Below are 27,772 nucleotides of genomic sequence, written 5' to 3' on the forward strand. Positions count from 1 at the left end.
TACAGAAATGTTTATTAATCAATAATGCAACGGCTTAACGTTATGGGATCTATACAGTTGTATTTGGAATTAGCAACCCAACACCATCAATTTTTGTTCACATTTTTTGGACATTTGCGGTGAGATTCCTCAACGTTATGGTGGTTCCTCCCTCGCATTACCTTTCCGGTGGCTGGTCAGCTTTATAGGCAAAGTGTCCTCCACACTCGAACAACATTATGGCTTCTCCCCCGTGTGAACTTTTTGATGTGTTTTGAGATTCCTCTTTGTAAGAAAAGACCCGTCACGCTCTGAGCGGGGTTATGGCTCCTCCGCGGCGTGGCTTTTTTGATGAGTCGCAAGCTCTTTCTTGCCGACTCCTTCAGAAGAATACAGTTTTGCGTGGCTTTTTTTGTGCAAACAAAGATCGTATTTGGTCCTAAAAAACTTCCCACATTCGCCACAGAATGACGTTTTTTCCCCGGTGTGGATTTTCTGATGTTCAATAAGATTTGCGGTTCTCGTAAAACTCTGGTGACATTCAGAGCATTGAGCTAAATCCTCCCTGGTGTGGATTTTCTGATGTATAATAAGGGATGTCTTACATATAAATCCTTTCCCGCATTCGAGGCAACAGTGCAGCTTTTCGACCGTGTGGATTTTAAGGTGTCTGGTAAGATGATATTTATGAGCAAAAGACTTTCCACATTCGACGCACGCGTATGGCTTCTCTCCGGTGTGAATCTTATGGTGGCCAAGAAGATGAGCTTTGTCCATGAAACTTTTTCCACATTCGCTACAAGAAAACGGATTGCCGTCACTGTGAATCTTCTGATGCTGAAGAAGGGCGATCCTCGTGCTAAAACATTTGTCACATTGAGAACATTTATAGGGCTTGTCCTGAATATGCAAGTTCTTATGTTTATTAAGGTTCCACTTGTGACCGAAGCTTTTCCCACATTCAGAACAAGTGAATGGCTTCTCTCCTGTGTGGCGCTTCTGATGTCGAGCAAGGTCTCCCTTACAGATGAAGGATTTCGCACATTCCAAGCACGGGTATGGTTTTGCGGCGCTATGGCTGATCTCGTGTCTTAGGAGTTTGGAGTTTTGTTTGAACGACTTCCCACATATCCCGCACGAGAACGGTTTTACTTTGCTTCTTCGTGGTTTTTCGGTTGCAGCTTTTATAGGACAATCTGGGGGTGGGGAAAGAGAATTTTACTTTAAGCAATGACATGCTCACACGGCATATTTTCAGGCGTATATTGTAGCGTTTGGCCTTGTTCACGCTGATTTTGGCCCGTTTTTCGGGAATAGCGCATGCGAAAAGCCTTTGATTGCTTTCAATGGGAAACAGTCACCCATTGTTTAGGTAGGGTGTAAATTTCATGTCATTTCTTGACGCAGTTTCCGCCACAAAAACAGCGTCCGGCAGCCACACGCAGATTATCCTTATTGAATAGGGCTAATGTTTGTGCGGTTTTTACCGCAAAACCGCGGCAAAAATACGAGGGTCAGCCTCGGTTTCTTCCCACTTTTACGTCTGTAAACATCTACCCATTGATTTAAATGGAAAATACGCTGTGTAGTTCATACGAGGCATATTATTACCTCACTTAAATAAAAAACGGCTCGTCAAAAAGAAATGACATGACACTCCTTGAAGCGTTTTCCAAGCTGATTTTTCCCCATTGACACTTCAGAAAATGCGCTTTGTAAAATCGAAAAAAAAAAACTTTTAAAATCGGCTAGTAAGATGCCTGGATGTACGAGACCGGTTTCTTTTTGATATCGGCCTCGTATTTTTCAGTCTGAACATATGCCGTGTGGACATAGCCTTAGTAACACCACCCAAGCATTAAGTCACTTATCCAATCATTGAGTTACATGACCCACTAGCGCCACCTAAAATCTGTCGTACGCAAAAGGGTGGCGGGATTGCGGAGACACAGAGGAGGTCGTATTCGAGCTTCTCCCAACACATTTGAGGTCGACTAACATACAAGGTTCCTACTTTCGGTACAAACACCAACAAAAGTGTGGGTTGGAATACTTGGGATGACCCATGCTGATAAAATAGCGGCACAATTGTCTCATAAGGACCATCACAGAACAACGGTGGAGTCAAGCCTCAGGCACGTTGAGGCCTTTGGGACAGTAAAGAGAAGACCAAACCAGATAGGTGTATCTAATCACATGGACGCTGGATGTAGATAGTTACCTGTGCGTTTATGTGGGCATTTGAGGGGCCGGTGGTCCTCCATCATGACGTTCTTGTACAGATCCCTCTTATCTGGCGGTGTGAGGGGTCGGTGGTCCTCCATCATGACATCCTTGTACAGATCCCTCTTACTCGGTGATGTGCTGTCCCGGTGGTCCTCCATCATGACGTCCTTGTACAGATCCCTCTTACCCGGTGGTGTGCGGTTCCGGTAGTCCTCCATCGTGGCGTCCTTGTACAGATCCCTCTTACCCGGTGGTGTACGGTTCCGGTGGTCCTCCATCATGACCTCCTTGTAGAGATCCCTCTTACCCGGTGGTGTGAGGGGCCGGTGGTCCTCCATCATGATGTCCTTGTACAGATCCCTCTTACCCGGAGATGTGCGGTTCCGGTGGTCCTCCATCATGACCTCCTTGTACAGATCCTTCTTACCCGGTGATGTGCGGTTCCGGTGGTCCTCCATCATGCCCTCCTTGTATAGAGCCTTGTGTTCTTCAATATACTCCCACTCCTCCATGGAGAAATAGACTGCGACATCCTGACATCTTATAGGAACCTGACACACAAGGATACAGTCATCATCCAGACATATTATACACATCGGTGTGAAGGTCCTTTCACACAACCCAATATGGGCCATGAAAATGAGCGCCAATCAACGGGACAGCTCGTTGATCGGCGCTCGTTTGGTACTTTCGCAAGGAACTCTGTCTGGGGACGGGCGCTTGTTACTCTGATCTCTCGTCCTCGTGCATAACCATCATGTCGGCAGCACGTCTCACGGTTTACACGCGGCAATGATCGGGAACGAGCGTTTATATGAACGCTCCTTTGCCCGATCCTTGGCCTATGTAAAGGGTCCTTCGAGTATAATGTACAGCAGCGCTCACCTGTCCGGTCAGCAGCTCTATGATCTCGTTGGTGATGTCCAGGAGCTTCTTGTTTCTCTCTTGGCTTGTTGAGTTAGGTGGAGGCTTCACGATGGGGCTTGGTTTCCTGCTTACTCTTGACACTCGGCGCCAGCTGCTCGACTCCACAGTTTTACCGTCATTCCCCAAAATGATATATTGCTGCGTATTGTGGAGGGAAAAAGACAATCATTTACCATATGACTCTACACCATGCGAAACTGAAAGACTAATTCAAAAATTAGCTTGGCTTTCCCTATGGTTTATGATCCATCCAATGTGAAATCTAGGCCATGGGAGGTCTTCTGAAGTTTCCTGCTTTTCTATCAACGATCAATACTTCATAAAGCGGGAAAGTTTGTCTCATCGGCATTGACCTTCAGACCATGAAGTGCTCTAGGCCATTCCAAACATGATCACCTTAAACTAGAGGAACCCATGTATGATAAAGTGAACCTGATTAGAATGGCCAGACCTACTGGACCAAAAACTGTTACATCAGGGCTACCAAGGTTGGAGATGGAGACGTTACAATTATACCGGGCTACATGATTTATAACTGTCATACCCACAGTCTCACCTCCCCAGTGACCTGAGCAAAGAAGTCAACGATGAGGCTTAATATAAGCTTAGTCATGGGAGTCTTGTTCTTGTCCAGCTTTAGTCCACTTGCATCTTGGACATTGTCCTCCATCATGACGTCCTTGTACAGATCCTTCTTACCCAGAGGTGTGCGGTTCCGGTGGTCCTCCATCACGACCTCCTTGTACAGATCCCTCTTCCCCGGTGATGTGCGGTTCCGGTGGTCCTCCGTCATGACATCCTTGTACAGATCCCTCTTACCCGGAGATGTGCAGTTCCGGTGGTCCTCCATCATGATGTCCTTGTACAGATCCTTCTTACCCGGTGGTGTGCGGTCCCGTTGGTCCTCCATCATGACGTCCTTGAGATCCTTGTGTTCTTCTAGATACTCCCACTCCTCCATGGAGAAATAGACGGCGACATCCTGACATCTTATAGGAACCTGACACACAAGGATACAGTCATCATCCCAACACATTATACCTTGTGTTATTATATAATGTCCCAGCATTCCCGGCAGCGCTCACCTCTCCTGTCAGCAGCTCGATGATCTTGTGGGTGAGGTCCAGGATCTTCTCATCATTTATTGATGAGTGAGGTGGAGACTCCTCCGTGATGGACTTCAGGGCCTTGCTCCACCCTCCGGACACAGGGGTACGGCTGCCGGGGGTCACATACTTCCCAGACGTCTTCCTCACTACTGTATAATCCTGTGTACGAACAGACAGTGATAACCATACCTGAAACCCTCACTAAATAGGAGTGATGTCATGTAACAATTCCCAGCATGCCTCACCTCTCCGGTCAGCAGGTGGGTGATCTCCGAGATGAGGTTTAATATCTTCTTAGTCATGTGACTCTGAGTGCGGAGTTATAACTACAAGAGATAATATGGATAATACGCCTCAAGAACAGACATAAATTCCTCCCTACATACGGACACGAAGCCGTTTACTATAAAATGTTATAAATCAGACAGGCGATGGGTTGTGATAGGAGATCCGATCAGAGGGCCACCGTGGAGAAGGGGCGCCCCGAGCCCAAGTGTGCCGCCCCCTGATTCCCAATGGATGAGAACATGAAGAGAAGGTGAAGGCCCAGCGGGATATGTTTCCCTTTTCTGGTATATTATGGGGCAAACAAGAAAGGGTCCTTCATGCTTCAGATAGGGTAATGCGTGGTGGTGGGCGCCCCACTTGATATTCGCTATGGGGTCACCTGAATTTCATGTAAGGTCTCGGATTTACCACTTTGAATGTTTTTCTATTATTTTGTAGACATTCTGAAATATAACCTAAAGGGTATCTAATAAAACGGGCCTTCGGACGAGACGTGCGGGTGGGGGGAACCTTCGGACGAGACGTGCGGGTGGGGGGAACCTTCGGACGAGACGTGCGGGTGGGGGGAACCTTCGGACGAGACCCGCGGGGGTTACTATGGATGGAAGGGAAAAGGCGGTAACTAAATGAATAACCCCGTGTGCCTCACATTATAGGACTAAGTATCCCCATTGTTGTTTTGCAATTACAAATATAAACTGCAACTGCTAGGTGTGAATTTACTCTAAGCGCACATTGTAATCCTAAGGGTATGTGCACACGGCTTCTTTTCGGGCTGAAAAATCGGAAGCAGAACGCCTCCAAACATCTGCCCATTGATTTCAATGGGAAAAACCGCGGTCTGTTCCAGCGGCTTGTTTTGTTACGCGGCTGTTTTTCAAAAAACGCCGGCAAAAAAGATGTGCATGTCACTACTTGGGGCGTTTTTGGAGCCGTTTTTCAATGACTTTTCAAATGGCCGTGAACGACGCGAGTGGCTGAAACGTCTGAAAATTAGGAGCTGTTTTCCCTTGAAGCCCCGTATTTTCAGACGTTTTTTTAGTAAGTGTGTGAACGTGGCCTAAGGCTGCACATGGCGGATATAAACGCAGCGCAAATAACGCAGGTAAGATCCGCCGTTTACGTTTTGATGCGGAATCAAGCGCGGACTTTGCTGCATTTTTTTATTTTATAACCTTGTCAGATACATTTGGGAGATGGAGACGCGTGGACGTGATGTGGGTTTTAGAATAAAACCAAAATTGCGCAGCGCGTAGATGAGGACGTGACGTGGAGGTGACCCCTGACCTAGAGAACTTGCTCAACTACTCCTGTTTGAGGTGCAGCGTGCAGAACATTGAGGATGACGTGAGGAACGTGCGGTCCAGTAACTGTAGGACTGGTAATGTACAGCTGCCCCAGCCCAGGGACTACAACCACCAGCATGTTACTGACTATCATTTCTTACAAAATTTCAGCATATAAAAGAATGCTATATAAAACAGGACAAGGAGCAGAACAGGACTGGCAGCCAGAGAGGAGAAATGAAGTGGATTGGTAGGAAGGATGGGGCGGAGCTGGACTGGATGAGAATGCTGGGAGGTGTAGTTCTAGGTGTGATGAGGGGAATGCCGGGAGGTGTATTTCTAGGTGTGATGTGGAGAATGCTGGGAGGTGTAGTTCTAGGTGTGATGTGGAGAATGCTGGGAGGTGTAGTTCTAGGTGTGATGACGGGAATGCTGGGAGGTGTAGTTCTAGGAGTGATGAGGTGTAGTTCTAGGTGTGATGAATGCTGGGAGGTGTAGTTCTAGGTGTGATGAGGAGAATGCTGGGAGGTGTAGTTCTAGGTGTGATGTGGAGAATGCTGGGGGGTGTAGTTCTAGGTGTGATGAATGCTGGGGGTGTAGTTCTAGGTGTGATGTGGAGAATGCTGGGGGGTGTAGTTCTAGGTGTGATGAGGAGAATGCCGGGAGGTGTAGTTCTAGGTGTGATGAATGCTGGGAGGTGTAGTTCTAGGTGTGATGAGGAGAATGCCGGGAGGTGTAGTTCTAGCTGTGATGAATGCTGGGAGGTGTAGTTCTAGGTGTCATGAGAATGCTGGGAGGTGTAGTTCTAGGTGTGATGTGGGGAATGCTGGGAGGTGTAGTTCTAGGTGTGATGACGGGAATGCTGGGAGGTGTAGTTCTAGGAGTGATGAGGTGTAGTTCTAGGTGTGATGAATGCTGGGAGGTGTAGTTCTAGGTGTGATGTGGGGAATGCTGGGAGGTGTAGTTCTAGGTGTGATGTGGGGAATGCTGGGAGGTGTAGTTCTAGGTGTGATGAGGAGAATGCCGGGAGGTGTAGTTCTAGCTGTGATGAATGCTGGGAGGTGTAGTTCTAGGTGTCATGAGAATGCTGGGAGGTGTAGTTCTAGGTGTGATGTGGGGAATGCTGGGAGGTGTAGTTCTAGGTGTGATGAGGAGAATGCTGGGAGGTGTAGTTCTAGGTGTGATGTGGAGAATGCTGGGAGGTGTAGTTCTAGGTGTGATGAGAATGCTGGGAGGTGTAGTTCTAGGTGTCATGAGAATGCTGGGAGGTGTAGTTCTAGGTGTGATGAGGGGAATGCTGGGAGGTGTAGTTCTAGGTGTGATGAGGCGAATGCCGGGAGGTGTAGTTCTAGGTGTGATGAGGGGAATGCTGGGAGGTGTAGTTCTAGGTGTTATGAGGAGAATGCTGGGAGGTGTAGTTCTAGGTGTGATGAATGCTGGGAGGTGTAGTTCTAGGTGTGATGAGGGGAATGCCGGGAGGTGTAGTTCTAGGTGTGATGAGGGGAATGCTGGGAGGTGTAGTTCTAGGTGTGATGTGGAGAATGCTGGGAGGTGTAGTTCTAGGTGTGATGTGGAGAATGCTGGGAGGTGTAGTTCTAGGTGTGATGTGGAGAATGCTGGGAGGTGTAGTTCTAGGTGTGATGAGGAGAATGCTGGGAGGTGTAGTTCTAGGTGTGATGAGGGGAATGCTGGGAGGTGTAGTTCTAGGTGTGATGAGGGGAATGCCGGGAGGTGTAGTTCTAGGTGATGAGGGGAATGCCGGGAGGTGTAGTTCTAGGTGTGATGAGGAGAATGCTGGGAGGTGTAGTTCTAGGTGTGATGTGGAGAATGCTGGGAGGTGTAGTTCTAGGTGTGATGAATGCTGGGAGGTGTAGTTCTAGGTGTGATGAGGAGAATGCTGGGAGGTGTAGTTCTAGGTGTGATGAGGAGAATGCTGGGAGGTGTAGTTCTAGGTGTGATGAGGGGAATGCTGGGAGGTGTAGTTCTAGGTGTGATGTGGAGAATGCTGGGGGGTGTAGTTCTAGCTGTGATGAGGAGAATGCCGGGAGGTGTAGTTCTAGGTGTGATGAATGCTGGGAGGTGTAGTTCTAGGTGTGATGAATGCTGGGAGGTGTAGTTCTAGGTGTGATGTGGGGAATGCTGGGAGGTGTAGTTCTAGGTGTGATGAATGCTGGGAGGTGTAGTTCTAAGTGTGATGAGGGGAATGCTGGGAGGTGTAGTTCTAGGTGTGATGAGGAGAATGCCGGGAGGTGTAGTTCTAGGTGTGATGAATGCTGGGAGGTGTAGTTCTAGGTGTGATGAATGCCGGGAGGTGTAGTTCTAGGTGTGATGTGGGGAATGCTGGGAGGTGTAGTTCTAGGTGTGATGAGGAGAATGCTGAGAGGTGTAGTTCTAGGTGTGATGAATGCTGGGAGGTGTAGTTCTAGGTGTGATGTGGGGAATGCTGGGAGGTGTAGTTCTAGGTGTGATGTGGAGAATGCCGGGAGGTGTAGTTCTAGGTGTGATGAGAATGCCGGGAGGTGTAGTTCTAGGTGTGATGAGGGGAATGCTGGGAGGTGTAGTTCTAGGTGTGATGAGGGGAATGCTGGGAGATGTAGTTCTAGGTGTCATGAGAATGCTGGGAGGTGTAGTTCTAGGTGTGATGTGGGGAATGCTGGGAGGTGTAGTTCTAGGTGTGATGAGGAGAATGCTGGGAGGTGTAGTTCTAGGTGTGATGTGGAGAATGCTGGGAGGTGTAGTTCTAGGTGTGATGAGAATGCTGGGAGGTGTAGTTCTAGGTGTCATGAGAATGCTGGGAGGTGTAGTTCTAGGTGTGATGAGGGGAATGCTGGGAGGTGTAGTTCTAGGTGTGATGAGGCGAATGCCGGGAGGTGTAGTTCTAGGTGTGATGAGGGGAATGCTGGGAGGTGTAGTTCTAGGTGTTATGAGGAGAATGCTGGGAGGTGTAGTTCTAGGTGTGATGAATGCTGGGAGGTGTAGTTCTAGGTGTGATGAGGGGAATGCTGGGAGGTGTAGTTCTAGGTGTGATGTGGAGAATGCTGGGAGGTGTAGTTCTAGGTGTGATGTGGAGAATGCTGGGAGGTGTAGTTCTAGGTGTGATGTGGAGAATGCTGGGAGGTGTAGTTCTAGGTGTGATGTGGAGAATGCTGGGAGGTGTAGTTCTAGGTGTGATGTGGAGAATGCTGGGAGGTGTAGTTCTAGGTGTGATGAGGAGAATGCTGGGAGGTGTAGTTCTAGGTGTGATGAGGGGAATGCTGGGAGGTGTAGTTCTAGGTGTGATGAGGGGAATGCCGGGAGGTGTAGTTCTAGGTGTGATGAGGAGAATGCTGGGAGGTGTAGTTCTAGGTGTGATGAGGGGAATGCTGGGAGGTATAGTTCTAGGTGTGATGAGGGGAATGCCGGGAGGTGTAGTTCTAGGTGATGAGGGGAATGCCGGGAGGTGTAGTTCTAGGTGTGATGAGGAGAATGCTGGGAGGTGTAGTTCTAGGTGTGATGTGGAGAATGCTGGGAGGTGTAGTTCTAGGTGTGATGAATGCTGGGAGGTGTAGTTCTAGGTGTGATGAGGAGAATGCTGGGAGGTGTAGTTCTAGGTGTGATGAGGAGAATGCTGGGAGGTGTAGTTCTAGGTGTGATGAGGGGAATGCTGGGAGGTGTAGTTCTAGGTGTGATGTGGAGAATGCTGGGGGGTGTAGTTCTAGCTGTGATGAGGAGAATGCCGGGAGGTGTAGTTCTAGGTGTGATGAATGCTGGGAGGTGTAGTTCTAGGTGTGATGAATGCTGGGAGGTGTAGTTCTAGGTGTGATGTGGGGAATGCTGGGAGGTGTAGTTCTAGGTGTGATGAATGCTGGGAGGTGTAGTTCTAAGTGTGATGAGGGGAATGCTGGGAGGTGTAGTTCTAGGTGTGATGAGGAGAATGCCGGGAGGTGTAGTTCTAGGTGTGATGAATGCTGGGAGGTGTAGTTCTAGGTGTGATGAATGCCGGGAGGTGTAGTTCTAGGTGTGATGTGGGGAATGCTGGGAGGTGTAGTTCTAGGTGTGATGAGGAGAATGCTGAGAGGTGTAGTTCTAGGTGTGATGAATGCTGGGAGGTGTAGTTCTAGGTGTGATGTGGGGAATGCTGGGAGGTGTAGTTCTAGGTGTGATGTGGAGAATGCCGGGAGGTGTAGTTCTAGGTGTGATGAGGAGAATGCCGGGAGGTGTAGTTCTAGGTGTGATGAGGGGAATGCTGGGAGGTGTAGTTCTAGGTGTGATGAGGGGAATGCTGGGAGATGTAGTTCTAGGTGTGATGAGGAGAATGCCGGGAGGTGTAGTTCTAGGTGTCATGAGAATGCTGGGAGGTGTAGTTCTAGGTGTGATGAGGGGAATGCTGGGAGGTGTAGTTCTAGGTGTGATGAGGCGAATGCCGGGAGGTGTAGTTCTAGGTGTGATGAGGGGAATGCTGGGAGGTGTAGTTCTAGGTGTTATGAGGAGAATGCTGGGAGGTGTAGTTCTAGGTGTGATGAATGCTGGGAGGTGTAGTTCTAGGTGTGATGAGGGGAATGCCGGGAGGTGTAGTTCTAGGTGTGATGAGGGGAATGCTGGGAGGTGTAGTTCTAGGTGTGATGTGGAGAATGCTGGGAGGTGTAGTTCTAGGTGCGATGTGGAGAATGCTGGGAGGTGTAGTTCTAGGTGTGATGTGGAGAATGCTGGGAGGTGTAGTTCTAGGTGTGATGTGGAGAATGCTGGGAGGTGTAGTTCTAGGTGTGATGTGGAGAATGCTGGGAGGTGTAGTTCTAGGTGTGATGAGGAGAATGCTGGGAGGTGTAGTTCTAGGTGTGATGAGGGGAATGCTGGGAGGTGTAGTTCTAGGTGTGATGAGGGGAATGCCGGGAGGTGTAGTTCTAGGTGTGATGAGGAGAATGCTGGGAGGTGTAGTTCTAGGTGTGATGAGGGGAATGCTGGGAGGTATAGTTCTAGGTGTGATGAGGGGAATGCCGGGAGGTGTAGTTCTAGGTGTGATGAGGAGAATGCTGGGAGGTGTAGTTCTAGGTGTGATGTGGAGAATGCTGGGAGGTGTAGTTCTAGGTGTGATGAATGCTGGGAGGTGTAGTTCTAGGTGTGATGAGGAGAATGCTGGGAGGTGTAGTTCTAGGTGTGATGAGGAGAATGCTGGGAGGTGTAGTTCTAGGTGTGATGAGGGGAATGCTGGGAGGTGTAGTTCTAGGTGTGATGTGGAGAATGCTGGGGGGTGTAGTTCTAGCTGTGATGAGGAGAATGCCGGGAGGTGTAGTTCTAGGTGTGATGAATGCTGGGAGGTGTAGTTCTAGGTGTGATGAATGCCGGGAGGTGTAGTTCTAGGTGTGATGTGGGGAATGCTGGGAGGTGTAGTTCTAGGTGTGATGTGGGGAATGCTGGGAGGTGTAGTTCTAGGTGTGATGTGGGGAATGCTGGGAGGTGTAGTTCTAGGTGTGATGTGGGGAATGCTGGGAGGTGTAGTTCTAGGTGTGGGGAATGCTGGGAGGTGTAGTTCTAGGTGTGATGAGGAGAATGCCGGGAGGTGTAGTTCTAGGTGTGATGAATGCTGGGAGGTGTAGTTCTAGGTGTGATGAGGGGAATGCTGGGAGGTGTAGTTCTAGGTGTTATGTGGAGAATGCTGGGAGGTGTAGTTCTAGGTGTGATGAGGGGAATGCTGGGAGGTGTAGTTCTAGGTGTGATGTGGAGAATGCTGGGGGGTGTAGTTCTAGCTGTGATGAGGAGAATGCTGGGAGGTGTAGTTCTAGGTGATGAATGCTGGGAGGTGTAGTTCTAGGTGTGATGTGGGGAATGCTGGGAGGTGTAGTTCTAGGTGTGATGAATGCTGGGAGGTGTAGTTCTAAGTGTGATGAGGGGAATGCTGGGAGGTGTAGTTCTAGGTGTGATGAGGAGAATGCCGGGAGGTGTAGTTCTAGGTGTGATGAATGCTGGGAGGTGTAGTTCTAGGTGTGATGAATGCCGGGAGGTGTAGTTCTAGGTGTGATGTGGGGAATGCTGGGAGGTGTAGTTCTAGGTGTGATGAGGAGAATGCTGAGAGGTGTAGTTCTAGGTGTGATGAATGCTGGGAGGTGTAGTTCTAGGTGTGATGTGGGGAATGCTGGGAGGTGTAGTTCTAGGTGTGATGTGGAGAATGCCGGGAGGTGTAGTTCTAGGTGTGATGAGGAGAATGCCGGGAGGTGTAGTTCTAGGTGTGATGAGGGGAATGCTGGGAGGTGTAGTTCTAGGTGTGATGTGGGGAATGCTGGGAGGTGTAGTTCTAGGTGTGATGAGGGTAATGCTGGGAGGTGTAGTTCTAGGTGTGATGAGGGGAATGCTGGGAGGTGTAGTTCTAGGTGTGATGTGGGGAATGCTGGGAGGTGTAGTTCTAGGTGTGATGTGGAGAATGCTGGGAGGTGTAGTTCTAGGTGTGATGTGGAGAATGCTGGGAGGTGTAGTTCTAGGTGTGATGTGGAGAATGCCGGGAGGTGTAGTTCTAGGTGTGATGAGGAGAATGCCGGGAGGTGTAGTTCTAGGTGTGATGAGGGGAATGCTGGGAGGTGTAGTTCTAGGTGTGATGTGGAGAATGCCGGGAGGTGTAATTCTAGGTGTGATGAGGAGAATGCTGGGAGGTGTAGTTCTAGGTGTGATGTGGAGAATGCTGGGAGGTGTAGTTCTAGGTGTGATGTGGAGAATGCCGGGAGGTGTAGTTCTAGGTGTGATGTGGAGAATGCCGGGAGGTGTAGTTCTAGGTGTGATGTGGAGAATGCTGAGAGGTGTAGTTCTAGGTGTGATGTGGAGAATGCCGGGAGGTGTAGTTCTAGGTGTGATGAGGAGAATGCCGGGAGGTGTAGTTCTAGGTGTGATGAGGGGAATGCTGGGAGGTGTAGTTCTAGGTGTGATGAGGGGAATGCTGGGAGGTGTAGTTCTAGGTGTGATGTGGAGAATGCCGGGAGGTGTAGTTTTAGGTGTGATGTGGAGAATGCCGGGAGGTGTAGTTCTAGGTGTGATGAGGAGAATGCCGGGAGGTGTAGTTCTAGGTGTGATGAGGGGAATGCTGGGAGGTGTAGTTCTAGGTGTGATGTGGAGAATGCCGGGAGGTGTAGTTCTAGGTGTGATGAGGAGAATGCTGGGAGGTGTAGTTCTAGGTGTGATGTGGAGAATGCTGGGAGGTGTAGTTCTAGGTGTGATGTGGAGAATGCCGGGAGGTGTAGTTCTAGGTGTGATGAGGAGAATGCCGGGAGGTGTAGTTCTAGGTGTGATGTGGAGAATGCCGGGAGGTGTAGTTCTAGGTGTGATGAGGGGAATGCTGGGAGGTGTAGTTCTAGGTGTGATGAGGGGAATGCTGGGAGGTGTAGTTCTAGGTGTGATGAGGAGAATGCCGGGAGGTGTAGTTCTAGGTGTGATGAGAATGCTGGGAGGTGTAGTTCTAGGTGTGATGAGGAGAATGCCGGGAGGTGTAGTTCTAGGTGTGATGAGAATGCCGGGAGGTGTAGTTCTAGGTGTGATGTGGGGAATGCCGGGAGGTGTAGTTCTAGGTGTGATGAATGCTGGGAGGTGTAGTTCTAGGTGTGATGTGGAGAATGCTGGGAGGTGTAGTTCTAGGTGTGATGTGGAGAATGCTGGGAGGTGTAGTTCTAGGTGTGATGTGGAGAATGCTGGGAGGTGTAGTTCTAGGTGTGATGAATGCTGGGAGGTGTAGTTCTAGGTGTGATGTGGAGAATGCTGGGAGGTGTAGTTCTAGGTGTGATGAGGAGAATGCTGGGAGGTGTAGTTCTAGTTGTGATGAATGCTGGGAGGTGTAGTTCTAGGTGTGATGAGGAGAATGCTGGGAGGTGTAGTTCTAGGTGTGATGAATGCTGGGAGGTGTAGTTCTAGGTGTGATGAGGGGAATGCTGGTAGGTGTAGTTCTAGGTGTGATGTGGAGAATGCTGGGAGGTGTAGTTCTAGGTGTGATGAATGCTGGGAGGTGTAGTTCTAGGTGTGATGAATGCTGGGAGGTGTAGTTCTAGGTGTGATGTGGAGAATGCTGGGAGGTGTAGTTCTAGGTGTGATGTGGAGAATGCTGGGGGGTGTAGTTCTAGGTGTGATGAGGAGAATGCTGGGAGGTGTAGCTCTAGGTGTGATGTGGAGAATGCTGGGAGGTGTAGTTCTAGCTGTGATGAATGCTGGGAGGTGTAGTTCTAGGTGTGATGAGGGGAATGCTGGGAGGTGTAGTTCTAGGTGTGATGTGGGGAATGCTGGGAGGTGTAGTTCTAGGTGTGATGTGGGGAATGCTGGGAGGTGTAGTTCTAGGTGTGATGTGGGGAATGCTGGGAGGTGTAGTTCTAGGTGTGATGTGGGGAATGCTGGGAGGTGTAGTTCTAGGTGTGATGTGGAGAATGCCGGGAGGTGTAGTTCTAGGTGTGATGTGGGGAATGCTGGGAGGTGTAGTTCTAGGTGTGATGTGGGGAATGCTGGGAGGTGTAGTTCTAGGTGTGATGAGGGGAATGCTGGGAGGTGTAGTTCTAGGTGTGATGTGGAGAATGCCGGGAGGTGTAGTTCTAGGTGTGATGTGGGGAATGCTGGGAGGTGTAGTTCTAGGTGTGATGTGGGGAATGCTGGGAGGTGTAGTTCTAGGTGTGATGAGGGGAATGCTGGGAGGTGTAGTTCTAGGTGTGATGTGTGGAATGCCGGAAGGTGTAGTTCTAGGTGTGATGAATGCTGGGAGGTGTAGTTCTAGGTGTGATGAGGGGAATGCTGGGAGGTGTAGTTCTAGGTGTGATGAGGGGAATGCTGGGAGGTGTAGTTCTAGGTGTGATGAATGCTGGGAGGTGTAGTTCTAGGTGTGATGAGGAGAATGCTGGGAGGTGTAGTTCTAGGTGTGATGAGGGGAATGCTGGGAGGTGTAGTTCTAGGTGATGAGGGGAATGCTGGGAGATGTAGTTCTAGGTGTGATGAGGAGAATGCTGGGAGGTGTAGTTCTAGGTGTGATGAGGGGAATGCTGGGAGGTGTAGTTCTAGGTGTGATGAGGGGAATGCCGGGAGGTGTAGTTCTAGGTGATGAGGAGAATGCCGGGAGGTGTAGTTCTAGGTGTGATGAGGGGAATGCCGGGAGGTGTAGTTCTAGGTGTGATGAGAAGAATGCCGGGAGGTGTAGTTCTAGGTGTGATGAGGAGAATGCCGGGAGGTGTAGTTCTAGGTGTGATGAGGAGAATGCCGGGAGGTGTAGTTCTAGGTGTGATGAGGGGAATGCTGGGAGGTTTAGTTCTAGGTGTGATGAGGGGAATGCTGGGAGGTGTAGTTCTAGGTGTGATGAGGGGAATGCCGGGAGGTGTAGTTCTAGGTGTGATGAGGAGAATGCCGGGAGGTGTGGTTCTAGGTGTGATGTGGAGAATGCTGGGAGGTGTAGTTCTAGGTGTGATGAGAATGCTGGGAGGTGTAGTTCTAGGTGTGATGAGGAGAATGCCGGGAGGTGTAGTTCTAGGTGTGATGAGAATGCCGGGAGGTGTAGTTCTAGGTGTGATGAGGGGAATGCTGGGAGGTGTAGTTCTAGGTGTGATGTGGAGAATGCTGGGAGGTGTAGTTCTAGGTGTGATGTGGAGAATGCTGGGAGGTGTAGTTCTAGGTGTGATGTGGAGAATGCTAGGAGGTGTAGTTCTAGGTGTGATGAGGAGAATGCTGGGAGGTGTAGTTCTAGGTGTGATGAATGCTGGGAGGTGTAGTTCTAGGTGTGATGAGGGGAATGCTGGGAGGTGTAGTTCTAGGTGTGATGAGGGGAATGCTGGGAGGTGTAGTTCTAGGTGTGATGAGGGGAATGCTGGGAGGTGTAGTTCTAGGTGTGATGAATGCTGGGAGGTGTAGTTCTAGGTGTGATGAGGGGAATGCTGGGAGGTGTAGTTCTAGGTGTGATGAGGAGAATGCCGGGAGGTGTAGTTCTAGGTGTGATGAATGCTGGGAGGTGTAGTTCTAGGTGTGATGAGGGGAATGCTGGGAGGTGTAGTTCTAGGTGTGATGTGGAGAATGCTGGGGGGTGTAGTTCTAGCTGTGATGAGGAGAATGCTGGGAGGTGTAGTTCTAGGTGATGAATGCTGGGAGGTGTAGTTCTAGGTGTGATGTGGGGAATGCTGGGAGGTGTAGTTCTAGGTGTGATGAATGCTGGGAGGTGTAGTTCTAAGTGTGATGAGGGGAATGCTGGGAGGTGTAGTTCTAGGTGTGATGAGGAGAATGCCGGGAGGTGTAGTTCTAGGTGTGATGAATGCTGGGAGGTGTAGTTCTAGGTGTGATGAATGCCGGGAGGTGTAGTTCTAGGTGTGATGTGGGGAATGCTGGGAGGTGTAGTTCTAGGTGTGATGAGGAGAATGCTGAGAGGTGTAGTTCTAGGTGTGATGAATGCTGGGAGGTGTAGTTCTAGGTGTGATGTGGGGAATGCCGGGAGGTGTAGTTCTAGGTGTGATGTGGAGAATGCCGGGAGGTGTAGTTCTAGGTGTGATGAGGAGAATGCCGGGAGGTGTAGTTCTAGGTGTGATGAGGGGAATGCTGGGAGGTGTAGTTCTAGGTGTGATGTGGGGAATGCTGGGAGGTGTAATTCTAGGTGTGATGAGGGTAATGCTGGGAGGTGTAGTTCTAGGTGTGATGAGGGGAATGCTGGGAGGTGTAGTTCTAGGTGTGATGTGGGGAATGCTGGGAGGTGTAGTTCTAGGTGTGATGTGGAGAATGCTGGGAGGTGTAGTTCTAGGTGTGATGTGGAGAATGCTGGGAGGTGTAGTTCTAGGTGTGATGTGGAGAATGCCGGGAGGTGTAGTTCTAGGTGTGATGAGGAGAATGCCGGGAGGTGTAGTTCTAGGTGTGATGAGGGGAATGCTGGGAGGTGTAGTTCTAGGTGTGATGTGGAGAATGCCGGGAGGTGTAGTTCTAGGTGTGATGAGGAGAATGCTGGGAGGTGTAGTTCTAGGTGTGATGTGGAGAATGCCGGGAGGTGTAGTTCTAGGTGTGATGAGAATGCCGGGAGGTGTAGTTCTAGGTGTGATGTGGAGAATGCTGAGAGGTGTAGTTCTAGGTGTGATGTGGAGAATGCCGGGAGGTGTAGTTCTAGGTGTGATGAGGAGAATGCCGGGAGGTGTAGTTCTAGGTGTGATGAGGGGAATGCTGGGAGGTGTAGTTCTAGGTGTGATGAGGGGAATGCTGGGAGGTGTAGTTCTAGGTGTGATGTGGAGAATGCCGGGAGGTGTAGTTTTAGGTGTGATGTGGAGAATGCCGGGAGGTGTAGTTCTAGGTGTGATGAGGGGAATGCTGGGAGGTGTAGTTCTAGGTGTGATGTGGAGAATGCCGGGAGGTGTAGTTCTAGGTGTGATGAGGAGAATGCTGGGAGGTGTAGTTCTAGGTGTGATGTGGAGAATGCTGGGAGGTGTAGTTCTAGGTGTGATGTGGAGAATGCCGGGAGGTGTAGTTCTAGGTGTGATGAGGAGAATGCCGGGAGGTGTAGTTCTAGGTGTGATGTGGAGAATGCCGGGAGGTGTAGTTCTAGGTGTGATGAGGGGAATGCTGGGAGGTGTAGTTCTAGGTGTGATGAGGGGAATGCTGGGAGGTGTAGTTCTAGGTGTGATGAGGAGAATGCCGGGAGGTGTAGTTCTAGGTGTGATGAGAATGCTGGGAGGTGTAGTTCTAGGTGTGATGAGGAGAATGCCGGGAGGTGTAGTTCTAGGTGTGATGAGAATGCCGGGAGGTGTAGTTCTAGGTGTGATGAGGAGAATGCCGGGAGGTGTAGTTCTAGGTGTGATGAATGCTGGGAGGTGTAGTTCTAGGTGTGATGTGGAGAATGCTGGGAGGTGTAGTTCTAGGTGTGATGTGGAGAATGCTGGGAGGTGTAGTTCTAGGTGTGATGTGGAGAATGCTGGGAGGTGTAGTTCTAGGTGTGATGAATGCTGGGAGGTGTAGTTCTAGGTGTGATGTGGAGAATGCTGGGAGGTGTAGTTCTAGGTGTGATGAATGCTGGGAGGTGTAGTTCTAGGTGTGATGAGGAGAATGCTGGGAGGTGTAGTTCTAGGTGTGATGAATGCTGGGAGGTGTAGTTCTAGGTGTGATGAGGAGAATGCTGGGAGGTGTAGTTCTAGGTGTGATGAATGCTGGGAGGTGTAGTTCTAGGTGTGATGAGGGGAATGCTGGTAGGTGTAGTTCTAGGTGTGATGTGGAGAATGTTGGGAGGTGTAGTTCTAGGTGTGATGAATGCTGGGAGGTGTAGTTCTAGGTGTGATGAATGCTGGGAGGTGTAGTTCTAGGTGTGATGTGGAGAATGCTGGGAGGTGTAGTTCTAGGTGTGATGTGGAGAATGCTGGGGGGTGTAGTTCTAGGTGTGATGAGGAGAATGCTGGGAGGTGTAGCTCTAGGTGTGATGTGGAGAATGCTGGGAGGTGTAGTTCTAGCTGTGATGAATGCTGGGAGGTGTAGTTCTAGGTGTGATGAGGGGAATGCTGGGAGGTGTAGTTCTAGGTGTGATGTGGGGAATGCTGGGAGGTGTAGTTCTAGGTGTGATGTGGGGAATGCTGGGAGGTGTAGTTCTAGGTGTGATGTGGGGAATGCTGGGAGGTGTAGTTCTAGGTGTGATGTGGAGAATGCCGGGAGGTGTAGTTCTAGGTGTGATGTGGGGAATGCTGGGAGGTGTAGTTCTAGGTGTGATGTGGGGAATGCTGGGAGGTGTAGTTCTAGGTGTGATGAGGGGAATGCTGGGAGGTGTAGTTCTAGGTGTGATGTGGAGAATGCCGGGAGGTGTAGTTCTAGGTGTGATGTGGGGAATGCCGGGAGGTGTAGTTCTAGGTGTGATGTGGGGAATGCTGGGAGGTGTAGTTCTAGGTGTGATGAGGGGAATGCTGGGAGGTGTAGTTCTAGGTGTGATGTGTGGAATGCCGGGAGGTGTAGTTCTAGGTGTGATGAATGCTGGGAGGTGTAGTTCTAGGTGTGATGAGGGAAATGCTGGGAGGTGTAGTTCTAGGTGTGATGAGGGGAATGCTGGGAGGTGTAGTTCTAGGTGTGATGAATGCTGGGAGGTGTAGTTCTAGGTGTGATGAGGAGAATGCTGGGAGGTGTAGTTCTAGGTGTGATGAGGGGAATGCTGGGAGGTGTAGTTCTAGGTGTGATGAGGGGAATGCTGGGAGGTGTAGTTCTAGGTGTGATGAATGCTGGGAGGTGTAGTTCTAGGTGTGATGAGGGGAATGCTGGGAGGTGTAGTTCTAGGTGTGATGAGGGGAATGCTGGGAGATGTAGTTCTAGGTGTGATGAGGAGAATGCCGGGAGGTGTAGTTCTAGGTGTGATGAATGCTGGGAGGTGTAGTTCTAGGTGTGATGAGGGGAATGCTGGGAGGTGTAGTTCTAGGTGTGATGAGGGGAATGCCGGGAGGTGTAGTTCTAGGTGATGTGGGGAATGCCGGGAGGTGTAGTTCTAGGTGTGATGTGGGGAATGCTGGGAGGTGTAGTTCTAGGTGTGATGAGGGGAATGCTGGGAGGTGTAGTTCTAGGTGTGATGTGTGGAATGCCGGGAGGTGTAGTTCTAGGTGTGATGAATGCTGGGAGGTGTAGTTCTAGGTGTGATGAGGGAAATGCTGGGAGGTGTAGTTCTAGGTGTGATGAGGGGAATGCTGGGAGGTGTAGTTCTAGGTGTGATGAATGCTGGGAGGTGTAGTTCTAGGTGTGATGAGGAGAATGCTGGGAGGTGTAGTTCTAGGTGTGATGAGGGGAATGCTGGGAGGTGTAGTTCTAGGTGTGATGAGGGGAATGCTGGGAGGTGTAGTTCTAGGTGTGATGAATGCTGGGAGGTGTAGTTCTAGGTGTGATGAGGAGAATGCTGGGAGGTGTAGTTCTAGGTGTGATGAGGGGAATGCTGGGAGGTGTAGTTCTAGGTGTGATGAGGGGAATGCCGGGAGGTGTAGTTCTAGGTGATGAGGAGAATGCCGGGAGGTGTAGTTCTAGGTGTGATGAGGGGAATGCTGGGAGGTGTAGTTCTAGGTGTGATGAGAAGAATGCCGGGAGGTGTAGTTCTAGGTGTGATGAGGAGAATGCCGGGAGGTGTAGTTCTAGGTGTGATGAGGAGAATGCCGGGAGGTGTAGTTCTAGGTGTGATGAGGGGAATGCTGGGAGGTTTAGTTCTAGGTGTGATGAGGGGAATGCCGGGAGGTGTAGTTCTAGGTGTGATGAGGGGAATGCCGGGAGGTGTAGTTCTAGGTGTGATGAGGAGAATGCCGGGAGGTGTGGTTCTAGGTGTGATGTGGAGAATGCTGGGAGGTGTAGTTCTAGGTGTGATGAGAATGCTGGGAGGTGTAGTTCTAGGTGTGATGAGGAGAATGCCGGGAGGTGTAGTTCTAGGTGTGATGAGAATGCCGGGAGGTGTAGTTCTAGGTGTGATGAGGGGAATGCTGGGAGGTGTAGTTCTAGGTGTGATGTGGAGAATGCTGGGAGGTGTAGTTCTAGGTGTGATGTGGAGAATGCTGGGAGGTGTAGTTCTAGGTGTGATGTGGAGAATGCTAGGAGGTGTAGTTCTAGGTGTGATGAGGAGAATGCTGGGAGGTGTAGTTCTAGGTGTGATGAATGCTGGGAGGTGTAGTTCTAGGTGTGATGAGGGGAATGCTGGGAGGTGTAGTTCTAGGTGTGATGAGGGGAATGCTGGGAGGTGTAGTTCTAGGTGTGATGAGGGGAATGCTGGGAGGTGTAGTTCTAGGTGTGATGTGGAGAATGCTGGGAGGTGTAGTTCTAGGTGTGATGTGGAGAATGCTGGGAGGTGTAGTTCTAGGTGTGATGTGGAGAATGCTGGGAGGTGTAGTTCTAGGTGTGATGTGGAGAATGCTGGGGGGTGTAGTTCTAGGTGTGATGAGGAGAATGCTGGGCGGTGTAGTTCTAGGTGATGAGGGGAATGCTGGGAGGTGTAGTTCTAGGTGTGATGTGGGGAATGCTGGGAGGTGTAGTTCTAGGTGTGATGAGGGGAATGCTGGGAGGTGTAGTTCTAGGTGTGATGTGGAGAATGCTGGGAGGTGTAGTTCTAGGTGTGATGAATGCTGGGAGGTGTAGTTCTAGGTGTGATGTGGGGAATGCTGGGAGGTGTAGTTCTAGGTGTGATGTGGGGAATGCTGGGAGGTGTAGTTCTAGGTGTGATGAATGCTGGGAGGTGTAGTTCTAGGTGTGATGAGGAGAATGCTGGGAGGTGTAGTTCTAGGTGTGATGAATGCTGGGAGGTGTAGTTCTAGGTGTGATGAGAATGCTGGGAGGTGTAGTTCTAGGTGTGATGAATGCTGGGAGGTGTAGTTCTAGGTGTGATGAGGGGAATGCTGGGAGGTGTAGTTCTAGGTGTGATGTGGAGAATGCTGGGAGGTGTAGTTCTAGGTGTGATGTGGAGAATGCTGGGGGGTGTAGTTCTAGGTGTGATGAGGAGAATGCTGGGGGGTGTAGTTCTAGGTGTGATGTGGAGAATGCTGGGGGGTGTAGTTCTAGGTGTGATGAGGGGAATGCTGGGAGGTGTAGTTCTAGGTGTGATGTGGAGAATGCTGGGGGGTGTAGTTCTAGGTGTGATGAGGGGAATGCTGGGTGGTGTAGTTCTAGGTGTGATGAGGGGAATGCCGGGAGGTTTAGTTCTAGGTGTGATGAGGGGAATGCCGGGAGGTGTAGTTCTAGGTGTGATGTGGAGAATGCTGGGAGGTGTAGTTCTAGGTGTGATGAGGAGAATGCCGGGAGGTGTAGTTCTAGGTGTGATGAGGGGAATGCTGGGAGGTGTAGTTCTAGGTGTGATGAGGGGAATGCTGGGAGGTGTAGTTCTAGGTGTGATGAGGGGAATGCTGGGGGGTGTAGTTCTAGGTGTGATGAGGAGAATGCTGGGAGGTGTAGCTCTAGGTGTGATGTGGAGAATGCTGGGAGGTGTAGTTCTAGGTGTGATGAGGGGAATGCTGGGAAGTGTAGTTCTAGGTGTGATGTGATGAATGCTGGGAGGTGTAGTTCTAGGTGTGATGAGGGGAATGCTGGGAGGTGTAGTTCTAGGTGTGATGTGGAGAATGCTGGGAGGTGTAGTTCTAGGTGTGATGAATGCTGGGAGGTGTAGTTCTAGGTGTGATGTGGGGAATGCTGGGAGGTGTAGTTCTAGGTGTGATGTGAGGAATGCTGGGAGGTGTAGTTCTAGGTGTGATGAGGGGAATGCTGGGAGGTGTAGTTCTAGGTGTGATGTGGGGAATGCTGGGAGGTGTAGTTCTAGGTGTGATGAATGCTGGGAGGTGTAGTTCTAGGTGTGATGTGGGGAATGCCGGGAGGTGTAGTTCTAGGTGTGATGTGGGGAATGCCGGGAGGTGTAGTTCTAGGTGTGATGAGGGGAATGCTGGGAGGTGTAGTTCTAGGTGTGATGAGGGGAATGCTGGGAGGTGTAGTTCTAGGTGTGATGTGGAGAATGCCGGGAGGTGTAGTGCTAGGTGTGATGTGGGGAATGCTGGGAGGTGTAGTTCTAGGTGTGATGAGGGGAATGCTGGGAGGTGTAGTTCTAGGTGTGATGAATGCTGGGAGGTGTGGTTCTAGGTGTGATGAGGAGAATGCTGGGAGGTGTAGTTCTAGGTGTGATGTGGGGAATGCTGGGAGGTGTAGTTCTAGGTGTGATGAGGGGAATGCTGGGAGGTGTAGTTCTAGGTGTGATGTGGGGAATGCTGGGAGGTGTAGTTCTAGGTGTGATGTGGGGAATGCTGGGAGGTGTAGTTCTAGGTGTGATGTGGGGAATGCTGGGAGGTGTAGTTCTAGGTGTGATGAGGGGAATGCTGGGAGGTGTAGTTCTAGGTGTGATGAATGCTGGGAGGTGTAGTTCTAGGTGTGATGTGGGGAATGCTGGGAGGTGTAGTTCTAGGTGTGATGTGAGGAATGCTGGGAGGTGTAGTTCTAGGTGTGATGAGGGGAATGCTGGGAGGTGTAGTTCTACGTGTGATGTGGGGAATGCCGGGAGGTGTAGTGCTAGGTGTGATGTGGGGAATGCTGGGAGGTGTAGTTCTAGGTGTGATGAGGGGAATGCTGGGAGGTGTAGTTCTAGGTGTGATGAGGGGAATGCTGGGAGGTGTAGTTCTAGGTGTGATGAGGGGAATGCTGGGGGGTGTAGTTCTAGGTGTGATGAGGAGAATGCTGGGAGGTGTAGCTCTAGGTGTGATGTGGAGAATGCTGGGAGGTGTAGTTCTAGGTGTGATGAGGGGAATGCTGGGAGGTGTAGTTCTAGGTGTGATGTGATGAATGCTGGGAGGTGTAGTTCTAGGTGTGATGAGGGGAATGCTGGGAGGTGTAGTTCTAGGTGTGATGTGGAGAATGCTGGGAGGTGTAGTTCTAGGTGTGATGAATGCTGGGAGGTGTAGTTCTAGGTGTGATGTGGGGAATGCTGGGAGGTGTAGTTCTAGGTGTGATGTGAGGAATGCTGGGAGGTGTAGTTCTAGGTGTGATGAGGGGAATGCTGGGAGGTGTAGTTCTAGGTGTGATGTGGGGAATGCTGGGAGGTGTAGTTCTAGGTGTGATGAATGCTGGGAGGTGTAGTTCTAGGTGTGATGTGGGGAATGCTGGGAGGTGTAGTTCTAGGTGTGATGAATGCTGGGAGGTGTAGTTCTAGTTGTGATGAGGAGAATGCTGGGAGGTGTAGTTCTAGGTGTGATGTGGGGAATGCTGGGAGGTGTAGTTCTAGGTGTGATGTGGGGAATGCTGGGAGGTGTAGTGCTAGGTGTGATGAGGGGAATGCCGGGAGGTGTAGTTCTAGGTGTGATGTGGGGAATGCTGGGAGGTGTAGTTCTAGGTGTGATGAGGGGAATGCTGGGAGATGTAGTTCTAGGTGTGATGAGGGGAATGCTGGGAGGTGTAGTTCTAGGTGTGATGTGGAGAATGCCGGGAGGTGTAGTTCTAGGTGTGATGTGGGGAATGCTGGGAGGTGTAGTTCTAGGTGTGATGAGAATGCTGGGAGGTGTAGTTCTAGGTGTGATGAGGGGAATGCTGGGAGGTGTAGTTCTAGGTGTGATGTGGAGAATGCCGGGAGGTGTAGTTCTAGGTGTGATGTGGGGAATGCTGGGAGGTGTAGTTCTAGGTGTGATGAATGCTGGGAGGTGTAGTTCTAGGTGTGATGAGGAGAATGCTGGGAGGTGTAGTTCTAGGTGTGATGAATGCCGGGAGGTGTAGTTCTAGGTGTGATGAGGGGAATGCTGGGAGGTGTAGTTCTAGGTGTGATGAGGGGAATGCTGGGAGGTGTAGTTCTAGGTGTGATGTGGGGAATGCTGGGAGGTGTAGTTCTAGGTGTGATGTGGGGAATGCTGGGAGGTGTAGTTCTAGGTGTGATGTGGGGAATGCTGGGAGGTGTAGTGCTAGGTGTGATGAGGGGAATGCCGGGAGGTGTAGTTCTAGGTGTGATGTGGGGAATGCTGGGAGGTGTAGTTCTAGGTGTGATGAGGGGAATGCTGGGAGGTGTAGTTCTAGGTGTGATGAGGGGAATGCTGGGAGGTGTAGTTCTAGGTGTGATGTGGAGAATGCCGGGAGGTGTAGTTCTAGGTGTGATGTGGGGAATGCTGGGAGGTGTAGTTCTAGGTGTGATGAGAATGCTGGGAGGTGTAGTTCTAGGTGTGATGAGGGGAATGCTGGGAGGTGTAGTTCTAGGTGTGATGTGGAGAATGCCGGGAGGTGTAGTTCTAGGTGTGATGTGGGGAATGCTGGGAGGTGTAGTTCTAGGTGTGATGAATGCTGGGAGGTGTAGTTCTAGGTGTGATGAGGAGAATGCTGGGAGGTGTAGTTCTAGGTGTGATGAATGCCGGGAGGTGTAGTTCTAGGTGTGATGAGGGGAATGCTGGGAGGTGTAGTTCTAGGTGTGATGAGGGGAATGCTGGGAGGTGTAGTTCTAGGTGTGATGTGGAGAATGCCGGGAGGTGTAGTGCTAGGTGTGATGTGGGGAATGCTGGGAGGTGTAGTTCTAGGTGTGATGAGGGGAATGCTGGGAGGTGTAGTTCTAGGTGTGATGAATGCTGGGAGGTGTGGTTCTAGGTGTGATGAGGAGAATGCTGGGAGGTGTAGTTCTAGGTGTGATGTGGGGAATGCTGGGAGGTGTAGTTCTAGGTGTGATGAGGGGAATGCTGGGAGGTGTAGTTCTAGGTGTGATGTGGGGAATGCTGGGAGGTGTAGTTCTAGGTGTGATGTGGGGAATGCTGGGAGGTGTAGTTCTAGGTGTGATGTGGGGAATGCTGGGAGGTGTAGTTCTAGGTGTGATGAGGGGAATGCTGGGAGGTGTAGTTCTAGGTGTGATGTGGGGAATGCTGGGAGGTGTAGTTCTAGGTGTGATGAGGAGAATGCTGGGAGGTGTAGTTCTAGGTGTGATGAGGGGAATGCTGGGAGGTGTAGTTCTAGGTGTGATGTGGAGAATGCTGGGAGGTGTAGTTCTAGGTGTGATGAGGGGAATGCTGGGAGGTGTAGTTCTAGGTGTGATGTGGAGAATGCTGGGAGGTGTAGTTCTAGGTGTGATGTGGAGAATGCCGGGAGGTGTAGTTCTAGGTGTGATGTGGGGAATGCTGGGAGGTGTAGTTCTAGGTGTGATGAGGGGAATGCTGGGAGGTGTAGTTCTAGGTGTGATGTGGGGAATGCCGGGAGGTGTAGTTCTAGGTGTGATGAGGGGAATGCTGGGAGGTGTAGTTCTAGGTGTGATGAGGGGAATGCTGGGAGGTGTAGTTCTAGGTGTGATGAATGCTGGGAGGTGTAGTTCTAGGTGTGATGAGGGGAATGCTGGGAGGTGTAGTTCTAGGTGTGATGAGGGGAATGCTGGGAGGTGTAGTTCTAGGTGTGATGAATGCTGGGAGGTGTAGTTCTAGGTGTGATGAATGCTGGGAGGTGTAGTTCTAGGTGTGATGAATGCTGGGAGGTGTAGTTCTAGGTGTGATGAATGCTGGGAGGTGTAGTTCTAGGTGTGATGAATGCTGGGAGGTGTAGTTCTAGGTGTGATGAGGGGAATGCTGGGAGGTGTAGTTCTAGGTGTGATGAGGGGAATGCTGGGAGGTGTAGTTCTAGGTGTGATGTGGGGAATGCTGGGAGGTGTAGTTCTAGGTGTGATGTGGGGAATGCTGGGAGGTGTAGTTCTAGGTGTGATGAGGAGAATGCTGGGAGGTGTAGTTCTAGGTGTGATGAATGCTGGGAGGTGTAGTTCTAGGTGTGATGTGGAGAATGCTGGGAGGTGTAGTTCTAGGTGTGATGTGGGGAATGCTGGGAGGTGTAGTTCTAGGTGTGATGAGGGGAATGCTGGGAGGTGTAGTTCTAGGTGTGATGAGGGGAATGCTGGGAGGTGTAGTTCTAGGTGTGATGAATGCTGGGAGGTGTAGTTCTAGGTGTGATGTGGAGAATGCTGGGAGGTGTAGTTCTAGGTGTGATGTGGAGAATGCTGGGAGGTGTAGTTCTAGGTGTGATGTGGAGAATGCTGGGAGGTGTAGTTCTAGGTGTGATGTGGAGAATGCTGGGAGGTGTAGTTTTAGGTGTGATGTGGAGAATGCCGGGAGATGTAGTTCTAGGTGTGATGTGGAGAATGCTGGGAGGTGTAGTTCTAGGTGTGATGTGGGGAATGCTGGGAGGTGTAGTTCTAGGTGTGATGAGGAGAATGCTGGGAGGTGTAGTTCTAGGTGTGATGTGGGGAATGCCGGGAGATGTAGTTCTAGGTGTGATGAGGAGAATGCTGGGAGGTGTAGTTCTAGGTGTGATGTGGGGAATGCTGGGAGGTGTAGTTCTAGGTGTGATGAGGAGAATGCAGGGAGGTGTAGTTCTAGGTGTGATGAGGAGAATGCTGGGAGGTGTAGTTCTAGGTGTGATGAGGGGAATGCTGGGAGGTGTAGTTCTAGGTGTGATGTGGAGAATGCTGGGAGGTGTAGTTCTAGGTGTGATGAGGGGAATGCTGGGAGGTGTAGTTCTAGGTGTGATGAGGGGAATGCTGGGAGGTGTAGTTCTAGGTGTGATGAGGGGAATGCTGGGAGGTGTAGTTCTAGGTGTGATGAGGGGAATGCTGGGAGGTGTAGTTCTAGGTGTGATGAGGGGAATGCTGGGAGGTGTAGTTCTAGGTGTGATGAGGGGAATGCTGGGAGGTGTAGTTCTAGGTGTGATGTGGAGAATGCTGGGAGGTGTAGTTCTAGGTGTGATGTGGAGAATGCTGGGAGGTGTAGTTCTAGGTGTGATGTGGAGAATGCTGGGAGGTATAGTTCTAGGTGTGATGTGGGGAATGCTGGGAGGTGTAGTTCTAGGTGTGATGAGGGGAATGCTGGGAGGTGTAGTTCTAGGTGTGATGAGGGGAATGCTGGGAGGTGTAGTTCTAGGTGTGATGTGGAGAATGCTGGGAGGTGTAGTTCTAGGTGTGATGTGGAGAATGCTGGGAGGTGTAGTTCTAGGTGTGATGTGGAGAATGCTGGGAGGTGTAGTTCTAGGTGTGATGTGGGGAATGCTGGGAGGTGTAGTTCTAGGTGTGATGAGGGGAATGCTGGGTGGTGTAGTTCTAGGTGTGATGAGGGGAATATTTGGGGACATGACAACTCACCTGACACTCTGGACAACTTATGTCAGGACACTTGTGGCACCGGAAACACGTGATCAGCAGTTCCGGTTCTGCGTCACCTGCAGTAATGTCTGACGATGTGGTCTGCGCTCTGCTGCTTCTGTCTGTTCTATGTTATTCCGCTGTTTATCGGAGCAGTGCGGAGATGTTCACATTCCCTGACGTATTCAGGGAAACCTCCCGCCGTCCCGGATTCAGCAGGACAGTCCTAGGCGGCCGGGGGTATGTCCCGCAGATACAGATGACTCCAATGATGAAGCAGGAACCGTCATCTCTCTTCTTCATCATTGGTTCAGAGCAGAAGGAGCGCCTCCCCTCACCGAGGACTCCCCGGGCGTGTGTGATACTGCCTGCTGAGCTCTGTATCTAATCCTATCATGTGTGATACTGCCTGCTGAGCCGTGTATCTAATCCTATCATGTGTGATACTGTCTGCTGAGCTGTGT

At 50.5% G+C, this 27,772-nt stretch overlaps 1 protein-coding gene across 1 annotated transcript; it reads right to left on the reverse strand.

Annotated features, from left to right (window-relative positions):
• Window positions 1–27,593, reverse strand: LOC142663405 (uncharacterized). Its single transcript, XM_075842019.1, has 7 exons — window positions 27,309–27,593; window positions 4,487–4,567; window positions 4,218–4,400; window positions 3,689–4,132; window positions 3,091–3,270; window positions 2,201–2,756; window positions 1–1,175 (listed from the first exon to the last, which is right to left on the reverse strand). Exons 2-7 carry the CDS (start codon window positions 4,541–4,543, stop codon window positions 301–303), a joined length of 2,295 nt encoding a protein of 764 aa, XP_075698134.1. The 5' UTR covers window positions 4,544–4,567; window positions 27,309–27,593; the 3' UTR covers window positions 1–300.
• Between the last annotated feature and the right edge of the window lie 179 nt (window positions 27,594–27,772).

This window comes from Rhinoderma darwinii, chromosome 11 (assembly GCF_050947455.1).
Source record: "Rhinoderma darwinii isolate aRhiDar2 chromosome 11, aRhiDar2.hap1, whole genome shotgun sequence".
Taxonomy (NCBI): domain Eukaryota; kingdom Metazoa; phylum Chordata; class Amphibia; order Anura; family Rhinodermatidae; genus Rhinoderma; species Rhinoderma darwinii.

Excerpts from the sequence above, each read along its gene's own strand:
- LOC142663405 (XM_075842019.1), bottom strand. The coding sequence starts at position 4,543 with ATGACTAAGAAGATATTAAACCTCATCTCGGAGATCACCCACCTGCTG. Across the intron at positions 4,401-4,486 it reads CCCACCTGCTGACCGGAGAG|GATTATACAGTAGTGAGGAA; the intron begins GTGAGGCATGCT and ends GTTCGTACACAG. Across the intron at positions 4,133-4,217 it reads TCGAGCTGCTGACAGGAGAG|GTTCCTATAAGATGTCAGGA; the intron begins GTGAGCGCTGCC and ends CTTGTGTGTCAG.